This window comes from Panthera onca, chromosome B4 (genome assembly GCF_046562875.1).
Source record: "Panthera onca isolate mPanOnc1 chromosome B4, mPanOnc1 haplotype 2, whole genome shotgun sequence".
In the NCBI taxonomy this organism is placed as follows: domain Eukaryota; kingdom Metazoa; phylum Chordata; class Mammalia; order Carnivora; family Felidae; genus Panthera; species Panthera onca.
The window spans coordinates 66,822,894-66,838,898 of NC_138345.1; the positions used below are offsets into that span (position 1 = coordinate 66,822,894).

At 34.5% G+C, this 16,005-nt stretch overlaps 1 protein-coding gene across 1 annotated transcript in view; it reads right to left on the reverse strand.

Moving 5' to 3' along the window:
* Nucleotides 1–1,749: 1,749 nt before the first annotated feature.
* The window catches only part of ABCD2 (ATP binding cassette subfamily D member 2), a 66,744-nt gene continuing 52,488 nt past the window's right edge, over nt 1,750–16,005 (reverse strand). The window contains exons 8-10 of the mRNA XM_060657940.3: nt 14,918–15,002; nt 10,857–10,982; nt 1,750–5,324 (exon numbers count right to left, since the gene is read on the reverse strand). Of these exons, the coding sequence (XP_060513923.1) occupies nt 5,105–5,324; nt 10,857–10,982; nt 14,918–15,002 (431 nt within the window). The 3' untranslated portion in view covers nt 1,750–5,104. The remainder of the gene's footprint in view (nt 5,325–10,856; nt 10,983–14,917; nt 15,003–16,005) is intronic.

Consider the following 16,005-nt stretch of genomic DNA (forward strand, 5'->3'; position numbering starts at 1 on the left):
ATCACATAAGAACACGTAAGGTAAATATTTAATCACTTTATCTTCTACATTGGGTAACAAGTACTGAGATAGAACATATAATTTTAATTGTACTTCATTTTAGAAGCCTTGTGTATTCACTTTTACAATTATTATTTATTTTAAATTTAATTTTTGCTCTTTAGAATTATCCTGCTACAGTTATCTGTATTTTGTATTAACACAAGAGCAGTACTTTTCATTGTACTCAACTGGTTCACTTTACATGACCTGAACTTGAGAAGCTGTTTCTCAGGTTTCAAGAAAACATGCTGAATGCATGGGAGCACCTACTGGTGAAGGATGATATAGTCCTGCAGGCAGACTGGTTTTATTGGACCTTGTCATTTAGACCAAGTTAGAGGGCATGAGGAATATGAAGCCTTTAAATGTGTAATCAAGGGAATGTTGCTGCCAGAAAATGCTTATTGCTTAAATGTTGCAACAGAGCTGTCCTAGGCTGGAAATACAAGAATTGAGAAGATACTACAAAACAAATATGCCATTTAGATGGGAACATAACATCTAACAGGAATACAATTGTTTACTATTGATGTACTAAAATGTTTCATGAGGACTGAGACCAGGTCTGTGTTGTTCACTTAAAATCGCTAGCACAATAAATGGTACCTTGAATGTGTCAATAAATATTTACTGAATGAATGAATGAATGAATGTTAACCGGTTTGGACATTTCTTCTTCAAAACATTTGAAAATTTGCCTTTTGTTCTCTTTCTCCCATAGGACTGCATCCAACATTTATAATAAAAACAGTGAAAATGCAATTTAAGTGACAAATTTCTGTTTTAGATGAAAAAAAAAATGCATGTTTGGTTAACCAGAAACCTTGAGCCAGTTAAAAATATACTTATAACTTAAGAGTTTAAAAGTTTAGAGTTTAAAACAATGATAATGACAAATTGACCTAAACTAATTAAAAAGGAGGTGATGGGAGTTACATGGCTTTGTAATCCAATATTGCTAGGTTCAAATTTCAGCTCTATAGCTGTAGCTGTATGAGGTTGGATGAATTACTTAACCTGTCCTCACTTTCTACTTTTATTGAATTAGTTTTGTGAAGATGTAATAAGTCAATATGTATCAATGCTTTGTGCCTTCTTGGTAAATAATAAATAGTAGCTATTGAGTTTTTCTCTCAGGGTACTCATTTTCCTAATTTTCAATGAACGGTAAGCTTCTTTGTACAGGGACCATATTTTATTTATTCCTAGAACCTAGCACAGTGCCTGGCATAGGCTGGTACTTAATAAGTAAGTATGTGTTGAATTAATAAAGAAAATAAATATTTAAGCAACTATTTGGGGACTATTGTTCATAGCACTCCATACAGTTGTACACCACACAACTTGTAAATGAGGTGTATATAGACACGCTCAGCAAAGTCATTTAAAATATAGAAATAAGGTGTTTTCTACCACTGGAATAATTTGTAATTCCTTTGATAATCAAACGTTTTTTAATGATTATTAAGGAATTCACAAGAAATGTTGAGCTCAAGCAACTGCACATTGGAGACTATATCATAGAGCATTCACAAATAGCCACATTCTAGATTAGCTACATAGTTTTTTTTACCATTAAGGACATTTTTCTCACTTGCTTTCATTAACACAAGCCCTGTGTATAAGTACAGGCAACTGGTTTTGAACATTTCACAATAAAAACTGTAAAGCAGTTTTGTATTTGGTAATCAAGAAAGGCACCAACAATGAAGAACGAATTTGCTTTTAATAAAAATATTTTTTGCATCCATCTGAAAGTTCTCATGTGGCAAACATGACAAGTACAGCTCTAAAACATATTCGACATACCTAAGGGTATATCAGCAGAAATGTAAATACCCTGGGGTCTATGGAAGTACTTCACATTTCTAAATGAGACCCATATTTGCCCATAACGTAATTCTTTCAAAGGTATCTCTTTTAATCAATGGTTTGATCATCATTACCATATTCTGCACACCTCAGAAGTGTGTAACATTCTCTCGATTTTGGGTTCCAATGTGTCACAAATTTTTCTAGGCTTATGGAATCAAAAACTATTCCAAGAAGATTTTAATAGGCGACACCTATCGCCAAATATGAAATTATACTTGGAACCAAAGTCTCAAATAAAAAACTAACATGTTCATTTATACATTTACTGGAAAAGCATAATTTGAAACAAAACCCAAATTACTGTCGAGGAAAAACTTCCCATTGTAAACAAATGTAAACTTGGGCTGAATATCGGGATATGTCATCGTCCTTGAGATTACTGGAGAGGGATTTTTAAACATTATCTTGTTTACAAGAACGCACACAATTTTAGATTCATGCTTGGCCTAACACTACATGCTGGAGAAATAAAATGCAACATTTTTATAGAATGCAACTTATTTTCCAAGTTGGAAGTTAGCCAAAAATTGCACATTTAAAAATCAATCTCCATAAACTTACAGCTTTCTTTGACAAAAAACCCAAAAAACCCAGAAGTCAAAAGTTTGGGTAAATAGATAACCTGGTAAAAGTAGTAAAAGTAAAAGTAGTAAAGTAGTTTGAAAATTGAAATATCCTTTCTTTTTCTTTTCATCTACCCTTTGCTGTATTCAAAGATGGCTATTTGATATCTTAATCTTGTTCATGTTTTTTTGTAAAATGTAACTATAAGAATAGCAAAATATGGTATACCCATTGGACCATTTTGGAAACAGTTAGATGGTACATCAACACAAATTGAAATCACAGATTTTTTCCCCTCCAAGTTGGAGGATATTGGTCCTTGATGAAAATTCAGAAAATAAATAGGCACAAAAAGCTCATGTAAACCATGTTTCTCTTAGAATTTTAACATTTAAATTACAGTGTGTACAGTTGTTAGTACAGAATTTTAAACATCCTTGAATCCTGTACATTATAAATAATGAATCTTACTTACTTCAGCTCATTGATAGGATGTATCAAATAAGGGCTAATTACAAATCTAATATTTGTTTTGGCATTCATTTCTAGGTTTCAAAACAATATATCAGGTCCTAAATGCTTTATATTTCAAATTGTGAAAATTAAGGCATGGAAATTACGCACATATTTCAAATGTGACTTTTCATTTTCTTCCTGTACCTTTAAGAGTTAACAAGACACTTGCCTCTGACTGTTTCCTACAGCAGGATAAACTGAATAACCACTAAACAGAAGTTAAGATTAATGGATGATTTTTATCAAGTTTAAATTTTGGGTCCATGCATTTTTTTTGAAACTTTGACACTTGCCTCACTGAGTACCTGAAGATACTAAGAGAAAAACCTAGACAGATGTACTGATTATGATTTTCTACTGACTTCCTTCATACAAGATGGTTACATTTGTTGATAACTAAAAATGTCTTGATTAGCATGGAAGAATTGCAAATGTGAACACGTCATGATGTTCTACTACAGTGATCATGGATGACTTCTGGGTACTCTACCGCCTGATAAAGTCTGAGAATCACTGACTTAGCATCTCTTATGATTGTGTCTAAATATGTAAATAAAATCCAAAACCTCTAACAACTGATCACTCTCATTTTTCCTGGCCTGTCAATGTGGTGGCATAGGCAGTACGAGATTAAAATGCCAGTTCTGGATTTTGTATTTCCAACTTCAGGGCACATGAATAGATAAGCTTTATTTCACATGGACTATTCCATGCAGATTCTTTCTCATTACATTCAATAAATATTAAAATTTATAACACAACTAATTTCCCTTCTGATTGTTGGCTATAGAGGTACATCGATATTGAGTATGAGTGTATAGTTGCTGAAAAATTTGCTAACTTTCTTGGTTCATTTTAAACCACAGACCAATGACCTTTCCACTTTGTATTTAATTTCCATGTCTTGTAAACAATAACCACATAGTAACAGCCCTATCATTACCAAATTTATTTTCTTTTCAACATCTCATCTAACTTTTATTGATATTATAGTCCAGTTACATTTCAAGGATAATAGTAGAAAGTGGAAATAGCAATGATCAAGGAATCAGGAGAACTTTATTTGATCCTTGGATCTGTCCCTAAATAAATTGCATAATTAAGGCAAGTCTGAGTGTCAATTTCCGCAAACGCGAAGTAGGCAAGGAATATTTGCCTCAATAGATTGCCATAAGAATTAAAGTGAAATGATATAAACGAGGATTGTAAATTCTAAAGTGCTATTTCAAGTGTGCTAGTACTACTGTGATTTTGAGAACCCCTATATTCCATGATAGCGCTATTATTTAAAAATGTGGTGGACTCCTCCTCTGAGCCCAAAAACAAGCTGAGTATTTCTAGACAGAAGTTGCAGTAGAAAATGCTGCCAAGCAAAGTAACAGGCTGAGACATACGTTGTTTGGATACTCCTTTTCTGTATTGGCCATTCTCTTTTTAAAACGAAAGGGTTTATTAACAAATATGTAAGATTCTCATTAAGACTAATTTGTTATGTGTCCACATTAAGATGCTGAAAATCTAAAATTTAAAGATATGGCACTTTACACACGTACAGCCATGCTTCTTTCTTTCAACCACTGCCATTAAAATAATTTTTTTTCATATTGACATTATTTATCAAACTGTCAGCTATTTTGTATGCAGGTTTAGTTGACCACTAGCAATGATGAACATGAATTCTAGCTATTAAACCTAATAACCATAAATGGACTGAGACATTACTCAAACTTCTAATTTTATGCACCTGTTTTCAAACCAAATAATGTTAAGTTGTTCCATTCTCAAGATATCTCCCATGTTTGTTAAGAACTTCAGATGCATCACATACACATAGCAAATCTGGTATTCATCATAAATTCACCTAGAAAATCTTGTTTTACAGGTGAACTAGGCCGTCACTAGGAATTAGTATAAGCGAGAATGACTAATCTCACATAATGCATTTGTTTATTTTCCTCTGAAAAGTCAGATCATATATTTCCTTGATGCTAAAGTCTTATAAAACATTCCTTCCTTTTTCTCTGTGCTTAAACACAATGCATGCAACATAACAGAGTGTCTCTGAGCCTTTACCTAAAAATTAACTTTTAAAACACGTCAAAACAAATTAGGATGTCTCATCTTCGGTTTTGATTGTTTTCAGCACTGAGTCTTCTCCCAAAATTTTACATAGTTCATTGAGTCTCTGCTGCATTTTGGGAATTCCAGCTAGCTGAGATTCTAGCTTTTGTTTTTCTTCACTGAGTGTTAAACGGATAGCGGTATCCAATTGTTCAAAGCGCCAGCCTCCTTCACCATCAAACTGTAATAAATGAGTGTGGTATTTCCTGCATGATCAAAATGAAATAATATTATTAGCAATAATTGTGAAAAGCCATTTTAGGTTTATCATTCCAGTTGGTATCCAAAGGCAAATTTTAAGTAAGGTGACTGTTATACATTTAATTTTCAAGAATCCCTCATGAGGTTAAATATTATAATCTTTTTAATTTCAAAAGTCATTAATCTCTTAGGAATTCCATTGCTTATATTTATTTTATATTCTGAATATATATGAACTTCAAAGGAAGATATGCTGTTTGTATCTATTTATCTTCAGAACCCAGTATGTCCCCTAAATAAATATCAAAGCTTAGTTAGAATGGGAATAAGGAAAGCAAGCTGAGAGAAGAAAGTAAACTTTTAAAGTTATACAGGGGAAAAAAACTAAGAAAAATAAAGGAAATACAATATCAATTCATTAATATACTACCTTTTCGGAATGAATTATTCTACATAAGTAAAAAGTCCTCACTAATAAAGTTTTAAAACATTTTTTTAAGAGAAAGAGAGAGAGCGTGCATGTGTGCAAGCTGGGGAGGGGCAGAGGGAGAGGGAGAGAGAGAGAATCTTAAGCAGGGTGCACATCTAGCTGGGAGCCCAATGCGGGACTCCATCTCACAACCATGAGATCGTGACCTGAGCCAAAATCAAGAGTCAGACACTTACCCTCCTGGGCCCCCCCAAGCGCCCCAGTTTTAAAACATTAAAAAAAATGAACTCTTTGATAGAAATCTTTTAAAGATACTTCCATGCCTTCATACAGTTTAATATCCTTTCTCATGGCTCTGGTTCATAATTAGAAACTTCAGACAAGTATAGAGATTATTTTATTGATGACACAGGAGGTAATCCATGTTGTCCTAAAAAGAGGCTAAGATTATTGGTTTCTGGAATTTGTGGGGGATGTGTGGAGAGAATAATGCTAGCAGAGTTGGCCTTGCATTGCTGTGTCCCTGCATTTTGTCACTTTCCTGATGTGGCGCATACTCCTATGTGTCCCTCAGTTTTCCTGTCTTTTCCTTCCAGTTTTTGTTGCTTCTTGATCCCCTTTAAGCACTCATCTGTCATTATTTACTATAATCAGTGGGCTTATTTCAAGTAAATTCACTTCCTTTTTTAAACTTGAGATATGATTCACATAGCACAAACTCATCCTTTTAAGTGTAAAATTCAGTGATTTTTAGTTTATTCAGAAGCTCATGTGACCATCACTACTATCCAATTCCAGAATATTTTCTTTACCGCCAAAAGAAACCCCATACCTATTAGCGGTCCTTCCCTTTTCCCTGCTCTGCTCAACCCCTCCCAACCATCAATTTTCTTTCTGTGTCTCTGGATTTGTCTATTCTAGACATTTCATATACATACAATCATATAATACATGGCTTTTTGTGACTGACTTCTTTCACTCAAAATGATTTCAAAGTTCATCTAAGTTGGAGCATATATTAGTACTTCCTTCATTTTTATGGCTGAATAATATTCCATTGTATGGATTTGCACATTTTGTTGATCTATTCATCAATTGTAGGACCTGTGGTTTCATCTCATTTTGATTAGATGGTTTTATCATGCTGTAAGATGAGGAAATTAACCTGGGTTAAACTGTGTCTAAAAGAATAAAATCACTCTCAAGATGAAGGTTGAAAGTTCATATGCTTGATAACATATGACAGAGATTAATGATCTTTGTGTGTGTGTATATATATATATATATATATATATATATATATATATATATATATATTCCTGGGCTTTTCCTAACTTTGGATGTACAGCTGGGAGCAATTTCAGGATGCAGTAGTTCTGATCTTGGGCAACTTTTATCTTCAAGGTATAATGAAGGTTTGGCTCGTCCCTCCAGTCTCACAACATCATTTGATTTCTACATGGGAGGAAGAAAATGTATGGGTGTTTCATTACCTGAGATTCAAAGGTGTGTCCTACATAATGGGCTAAATAGTATTTCAGGGTTTGCTTAAGAGGATTTTACAGGAAACTACTATATTAACTGAGACTCAGAGATAATCTACAGACTTCCTGCACAAATCGAGTCAAGCTTAGGAAAGTGGTAGATATAAAGCTATAATTCTATCCAGGAATCAAATAATTTAATAAGCTCTTATCATTTTTGACCTTTTTATATACTGATATTGATTTTAATCTTTACAATCAATAATTACTACTTTGCTGTCTTGGGGAAAATGTAATACAGTTTTCCCTCATCTGATATCTTTTCAGGGAAAATAAGAATTTCATCTAGGGAGAAAGGTTAATCAGAAATGATAGATTTCTTCAACCTAAAATGCCTAAATTAATTCATACTGCAGAAGTAACATAATTTTTAGTTTTATGGGGAAATGTACTATGAATAGCTACAATTAAAAACATGTTTTTCTCATTAAAAGGCATAAAATTACAGATTTTGTTATTAGCTTAAAAAAATATCTGTCCTCTATACACCTATTAGAATGGCCAAAATCCAGGACCCTGATATCACCAAGTGCCAACAAGGCTGTGGAGCAACAGAAACTCTCATTCATTGCTTGTTGGGATGCAAAATGGTACAGCCACTTTGGCAGACAATTTTTCAGTTTCCTACCGAACTAAACACACTCTTATCATATGATCCAGCAATTGCACTCCTTGATATTACCCGAAGGAGTTGAGAAAACTTGTGTCCACCTAAAAACCCTCATATGAATGTTTACAGCAGGTTTATTCATAATTTCCCAAACTGGAAGCAACCAAGATGTCCTTTAGTAGGTGAATGGATAAATAAACTGTCTACATCCAAACAATGGAATATTAGTGCTAAAAAGAAATGAGGTTTCAAGCGATAAAAAGACATGGAGGAAACTTCAATGAGTACTACTGAGTGAAAGAAGCCAAACTGAAAAGGCTACATACTGTATGATTCCAGCCATATGACATTCTGAAAAAAGCAAAACTATGGAGGCATTAAAGATCAGTGGTTTCCAGAGCTTGAGGAAAGAGAGGGATGAATAGGCAGAGCACAGAAAATTTTTAGAGCAGTTAAAATCCTCTATACAATAGTGTAATGATGGATATATGCAACTAAAAATTTGTTCCAACCCACAGACTGTACATCACCAAGAGTGACCCTAATGTAAATTATGGACTTTGGGTCATAATGATGTGTCAGTGTAGGTTCATTAATCATAACAAATGTTTCATTCTATTGTGTATAGCTATGCATATGTAGGGGCAGAGTATATGGGATATTTCTGTCTCTTCCTGTCAGTTTATTGTAACATACTAAATTACTCTAAATAAAGTATTTAAAATCACAGCAACCAAAACCTATTTGTTCCTTCAATTGAGAAAAAAATAAATGAGTGAATATGTTTCCAATGCCTTTTTAGGCTTCTCGAATAAGGAACTGAGTGACATAATAACGTGATAAATTAATTGATAGAGGTCAGAAAATTACCAGAACTAAGACATAACTCCATGTTATCCTAACATGTGATCAATTAGGAAGCATGTCTGGAAATGACAAGTGTATACCAGAAAGGGTTCAAGAGTTCTGGCGTGGTTCTATGCCATCACTGATACAGGGATTTATAGACAAATGTCATAATTGTTGTGGAGATCCAGTTCCTGCTGGTTTTCTCCAGGGAAAAGTCAGAGGAATCATATTCATTGCCATGTACTCATCCTGGACTAGATCCAGACTGCTTCTGGAGAGATTTTATCACTCCAGATGCTAATTAGTTCTTAATGACAGAGAGACAAACCACAAAGTTCTATAGAAAGGGTCATTTCATGAAATGCTCTATTTTCAGGTTAACTCTCTGCAGGGAAAATTATGAAAAATCTGAATGTTTAAATGAAGACAAAACAGGTTAGTATCTTCTCAATAGAAGTACAGAATCAAAGAATTTTCAACAATGAAAGCCTCATCTAAACTGAATACTCAGTTTACTCACAATTTTAAGGTAAGTATTCTCTATACAGTGGAAGTTCTAGAATGCCTTCTAGGATTAACTCAAATAAAACTGGTTACTTAGCCTAGGTTTGAAGTCACCTACGTGATGGAGGCTTTGGCACAGAATGTGATTAGCCACCTGCTACAGAATACTCCAGCTAGAGAGAGAGGAAAAGTCCTGCCTGTCCCTTGGGAAATAGGCTAAAGCATATAGAATCCACTGTAGTAATTAATATGTCAAAAGAAAAGATTTTGATTGATGAAACAAATACCAAAGTAGTGGAGTATAGTATAAATGAACAGTGTTTTTATGGCTTATATATAAGGTGCATTTTGAGCTCCTTATACTAACTAGAGCAGCATACTATAGTATAGAGTGATGATGGTAAGTTACTTTTCTCATTTTTCTAGTTCTCAGCTTCTTAATCATAAAATGGGAATAATTAGACTATCTATACTCTCTATAGGGTTGTTATGAGACTTGAATAAAATGAGCCTGGACCAGAATAGGTGCTGAATCTGCACTATCAACTATTATTATGGTTATCAATCAATGGGAAAAGTAGGGGAATGGTAAAAATAGTGTTGCCATTTCTTTAAATATGGGAAATCCCATTAGGTTTAATGGGATATTTAGAAAATATTTTGAATTTTCCTTAAAACAAAAGCAAAAAAAAAAAAAAAAGCTTTTTTTCCCCTTGTGTTTTCTCCAACTTAATCATCTGTAGGAATAGTATGTTGTGCAGGTTTTTTCCTGGATTTTGAAAAAAGGGGTAAAAAGATGATATAAAATTACACAAATATATTCATTCCTAGTACACGCTATGGATTATGAATATTTTCAGTTAAACACACTTGATTTTTCCACTTTTTTTCAGAATTATTGGAATGTGATAATAGTTTTTAAATAGCACATATATGTTACGATGTGAGGTTTGGGATATCTCTACTACTAGTGTGCAACTTAACAGAAATATACGTAGAATAAGTGAAGTATCTGATGCTCTATAGTGAAAGTTTAGGCAAAGTTGCTCTTTAAAAAATTTTTTTTTTAATTTATTTATTTTGAGAGAGAGAGAATACACACACATGTGTATGCACATGAACTGGGGAGGAGCAGAGAGACAGAGCGAGAGAAAGAATCTCAAGCAGTCTCCGCACTGTCAGTGCCAAGCCTGACATGGGGCTCGATATCATGAACTGAGAAATCATGACCTGTGCCGAAATCAAGAGTTGGTTGCCAATCGACTGAGCTACCTAGGCACCCCTAGGCAAAGCTACTATTTAAGAAATATAGAGGGTTGCCTGAGTGGCTTAGTTGGTTGAGCATCCAACTCTTGATTTTGGCTCAGGTCATGATCCTAGGTTGTGAGATCCAGCCTTAGGTCATGCTCCAGGCTGATTATGGAGCCTGCTTGAGATTCTCTCTCTCTCTCTCTCTCTCTCTCTCTCTCTCTCCCTATTCCTTTGCCCCTCTCCCCTGCTTGCATGATCTCTCTCTTTCTCTCTCCCTAAACAAAAGAAAAAAAAAGAAAGAAATATAAAGAAAAACCATCTATTGCAAATTAGCATTGGAAACACTTACCATAGAGAAGGCCTGTGCGTTATAGATAGTAAGGAAATTCCAGCCCCTTTTGCAGCCTGAAATATCTTTCCTTCAACATCAATGCTGACAGCACTGGTACATTCATCCAGTAATGCATATTTTGGTCTTGAAAAAAAAATTAACACAAATAAATTAATGGCTTTCCTATTTGAATTATATATCTTTACATGGACAATATGAGTTGCAACGTTAACTTTATTTTTTAATTGTTTAAGCTCTATGCCCAATGTGGAGCTTGAACTCAAGACCCTGAGATCAAGAGTAGCATGCTCTATCTACCAACTGAGCCAACCATGTGCCCTGCAATGTTAACTTTAAAGGAGCAAAAGAGTATACGAAATTAGTAAAGGTGACAAATGATAAAGTAAAAGAGGGGTCACCCTCCCTCTTTGGATTAGGACATTATATTGTTCTTAAATTTTAAATAGATTTCCTGATGCCTACTCACTATACAGTAAGCTTTATTGTTATGCAAATGGGTGAATCATGGGTATGAGACATAGGAAAGATGAGGCAGGTCACTGAGTGCATTTTCCCATAGAAGGCAAGTTCATTCCTGGTGACAGGTTCTGACTAATTACATGAAAAATGCATTACAGTAGCTAATTATCAAAAAGGCCAAGGCCCTGTTAGCAAAGATTTATTGAGAAGATAACTTTATCAACAATGTCAGTACCAAAACACTATTAATGGAATTTCATTGCTACTAAATTCTGCAAAAGTAGTATGCCTAATCGGACAAATTTACACTGGCATTTAACCTGGTAATACTGAGACCATGCTTTGCAAATTCTTAAGGGAAAAAAATCAGTAACTATTTTCTCATTACACTCAGTTAATTACTTTTTCTAGCTCAATTTTTACTTTGGAAAGGACTGTCTACCACTATCAGAGGTACCTATCATTGGATACCATTTCCTTCTATTTATTCTCGTCCTTTCATCTCACCCCCTGCTCTTATCTTTCTTTCTTTCCCCTTCCCTGTCTTCTTTCAAGAAGGAGACAGGGTCATCTGGACTTTGGGTATATATTTGGTACTCAACAACATGACTTAGCTTGGTCAATGGGACCAAAGGTCAACTCATGCACTGTCATTTATTATTTATTTTAGAGCTGAAAACCAGTATTAAGTATTTTTCCAGGACACTGTCCTCCATGAAGATATTCTGATCTTTAAAAATAAATGACACTGAAAAGATAAACGTTGACACCAGTAGTAATTTCTTCTTCAGTATAATTATTTAGTACTTTAAATTGTTTTTCTATGATCTTATTAATAGGATCTTTTTATTTATTCCAGGATGGGTAGACAAGGCTAATAGATATAGGAGTCAACTTAACTTTAACACCCCATTTGACTTTAACAACTGCTTTCCATGCAAAGAACTTAAGGATCACTGGAGATTCCCCATGACATTAACAGAAATAGTTGTGCTGGGTGGTTTTTGGTTACTGTTCCGGTTTAAGTATTAAGCATTACATTTTTGTCTCAGAGTTGATTACTGTTTTGTAGATAATTTTTTTTTAAGTAAAAAAGAGGAAGAAGAAAAGGAAGTATAAAAGAGAGATAAACTTTTCTTTTTCTGTGTGAATCTCCTTCTAGTAATTTAGTTACTTATTGTACTGTGTCGCTTTTTGAGCTAAACAGAGAAGAGATGCCATCTTAGAATCAGAAATAAAGTATATGTCTTACATTCAGTTGTCATAACAATCCTTAGTCTAGCAGATGTAAGATAGACTGCGTACTTTTGTTTTCTTGGCAGAACTGGGGTATGTGTGTATGTGTATGTGTGTGCATGTGTGTGTGTATTTAAATTAAGCAATAGCTGGAATCTGGGCTGATACAACCAAGTGAAACATTATGTAATATTGTTTCTCAGATTTTCCATTCTTTTTGTTTTGATGTATCATCAGAGGAGGCAGCTTTGTGAAGGATCTACTCTATCCCCTTAAGACAGAACTCTTCGGATCATTCTTTAAACATTAAAATTAAAATCCTCTCCAAAAGAGTATACTACTGTGATACTTAGTACTCCCTGCCAATGTTCTCCATTTTAGTTAGTTCAGGTCTTTCATACTGCATTCAAATATTGATATTAATCCTTTGGGAACAAGGGAAGGCAGTTTCTCATAATTATTCTTTTCCTTCACTGGATTTGAAATTTCTATTTAATTTTGTTTTTTCTCAACAGATTCTGCTTCCCAACAACTTGCTCATCTTCACTGATCTTTCTATACAGATCACTAATTTTCCTTCTAGTGATGTTTGTAACCTGAGCTTATTTAGTCTCACATTATATCCAAAATATTTTAGATACCAAGTATCAACTATTGATTTCTAGTTACAAGTGTTTACAGATCTCTTTGGGTTTAGATTAATGCCTCTTGCTCTTTGTTACAGGGTTTATTTTATTAACACACTGACACAGTGAGAAATTTATGGTCACATTTTACATTCCACCATATTATATTTCACCAGCTATGCTGGTGATCATGTTACTGAATATTTATGGACAAGGCTCAAACAGATTCAGGGTGATAGTGGCTAACAGCTGGTCATAAATGTCAAACAGAAAACTTTACCGTTGAATCTCACCACATCATCTGAGAAAGGGACATTTTAAAATACTGAACTAAAAGTTCTGAGTTAGCAAATTTTGGTTTGTATTTTTTTTTAGTTCACCATATTCTTTTTTTTTAAGTTTTTATTTAAATTCCTGTTAGTTAACACACAGTGTAATATTTGTTTCAGGTGTACAATTAGTGATTCAACACCTCTATACATCACCAGGTGCTCATCACAAGTGCAGTCCTTGATCTACATCACCTATTTAACCCATACCCCCAACCCACCTCCCTTCTGGTAACCATCAGTTTGTTCTCTATAGTTAAGAGTCTGTTTCTTGGTTTGCCTCTCTCTCTTTCTCTCTTTTTTTCCCTTTGCTCATTTATTTTGTTTCTTAAATTCCACATATGAGTGAAATCATATGGTATTTGTCTTTCTCTGACTGACTTAATTTTGCTTAGCATAATCCTCTCTAGCTCCATCCATGTTGTTGCAAATTAGCTTGCCATATTCTTGAACTAACCATGTACATTATTACAAATACCATGTTATTGGGGAACCTGGGCGGCTCAGTCGGTTAAGCATCTGACTTTGGCTCAGGTCATGATCTCACGGTTTGTGGGTTGGAGCCCTACATCGGGCTCTGTGCTGACAGCTCAGAGCCTGGAGCCTGCTTCGGATTCTGTGTCTCCCTCTCTTTCTGCCCCTCCCCTGCTCATATTCTGTCTATCTCTATACATGAAAATTTAATTTTGTCATCTAGCATTACTCAACATAAGAAATACAAAAAAAGTACTGACAGACTTCTGACACATGAAAAAAATTACTTAAGAAGCGTAAAACCTATATATTCTAAGGATTAGTTTTTCTTTCTTTTTCTTTTCTTTCTTTTTTATTTTAGTTGACACACGTGTTGACATTAGTTTCAGGTGTACAACATAGTGATTAGACAAGTTTACATATTATGCTATGTTAACCACAAGTGTAGCTAACATGTCACTATACAGTGCTACTACAATATCATTGACTGTATTCCTTATACTGTGCCTTTTTATTTCTATGAGTTATTCATTCCCTAACTGGAAGCTTGTATCTCCCAATCTCCTTCACCCATTTTGCCCATCCCTCTATTCCCCAGGAAGATATTTCTATGTTTCAAATGTTTATTTATTTATTTTGAGAGAGAGAGAGAGTGAGCATGAGTGGGTGAGGAGCAGAGAGAGACGGAAAGAGAGAATCCCAAGCAGGGTCTGCACTGTCAGCACCAAGCCCATTGTTGGGCTTGATTCCACAAACTGCAGAATCATGAGCTGAGCCAAAATCAAGAGTCAGACACTTAACTGAATGAGCCACCCAGGAGCTCCAAGGAGTAAGATATTTTTAAAGATGAGGGCATCGAATCATGTTCAAAGTTTTTTTTTTTTTTTTTTTTAGTTACAATAATGAACTAGTTTCCTGAGTATAGCCTACTTACCTATGATAAAACATGCGAGCCATGCCCATTCTTTGCTTTTCTCCTCCTGACAGAACATCTTTCCAGTCCATAACAGCATCCCATCCTTAAAAATATATAAAAACATATATTTTTATAAGGCATTTGTTTGTTACCATTTTTACCCCAGACAAGTGATTCCTGGCAAGTTTAAGTTATTAACACAAAGTACCTGGTATTAAAAAAAAAATTTTTTTTAATGTTTATTTTTGAGACACAGAGAGAGAAACAGAGCACAAGCAGGCGTGGGAGCAGAGAGAGAGGGAGACACATAATCTGAAGCAGCTCCAGACTCTGAGCTGTCATCACAGAGACCAATGTGGGGCTCGAAGTCACAAACCATGAGATTATGACCTGAGCTGAAGTCGGATGCTTAACTGACTGAGCCACCTTGGCATCCCAAAGTACCTGATATTTTACAGAACATATGCTTGGATAAACTAGAGAGCCTCATGTATAAACATTTTGTTTTAGATTTCATGTTTTTTTTAATAGTAATAATTCCTTATGCTGACAAAACATCTTCTAAGATTCTAAATACTGGCACTTAAAAAATTTGTTTGTTTCTGAATATCTCCAAAAAGTTGGTACACTTATACTTATTTGGGAGGGTGGTAGGAGAAAAGACCAACAATTTGCATAGGCCTATTGCCCAATCTACAAAGAGTAAAACAGAAACTAACTTAAATGGCTTCCATGTGCCTGGCACTTTATCTGAGTTTTCTCATTATATATTCATATATAATTCTCATTATATATCCATATATAATTCTCATTATATATCCATAACCTTATGAGTTAGATCTTATTGTTGCATTTTATAAGTGGGTGAGCTGAAATCCATAGAGGAGTTGACATGTCTAAGTTTACACAGCTAGAGATCAGAGCTAGGATTCATATGTAGGTCTATATCCACACTATCTCTTACAACATCTGGGTTTTATTTAGTTTTAAGTTGTTTTTTTTTTTTTTTTTAAGTTTATTTATTTATTTTGGGAGAGAGAACAGGGGAGGGGCAGAGAGGGAGGGAGAGAGAGAATTCCAAACAGGCTCTGTGCTGTCAGTGCAGA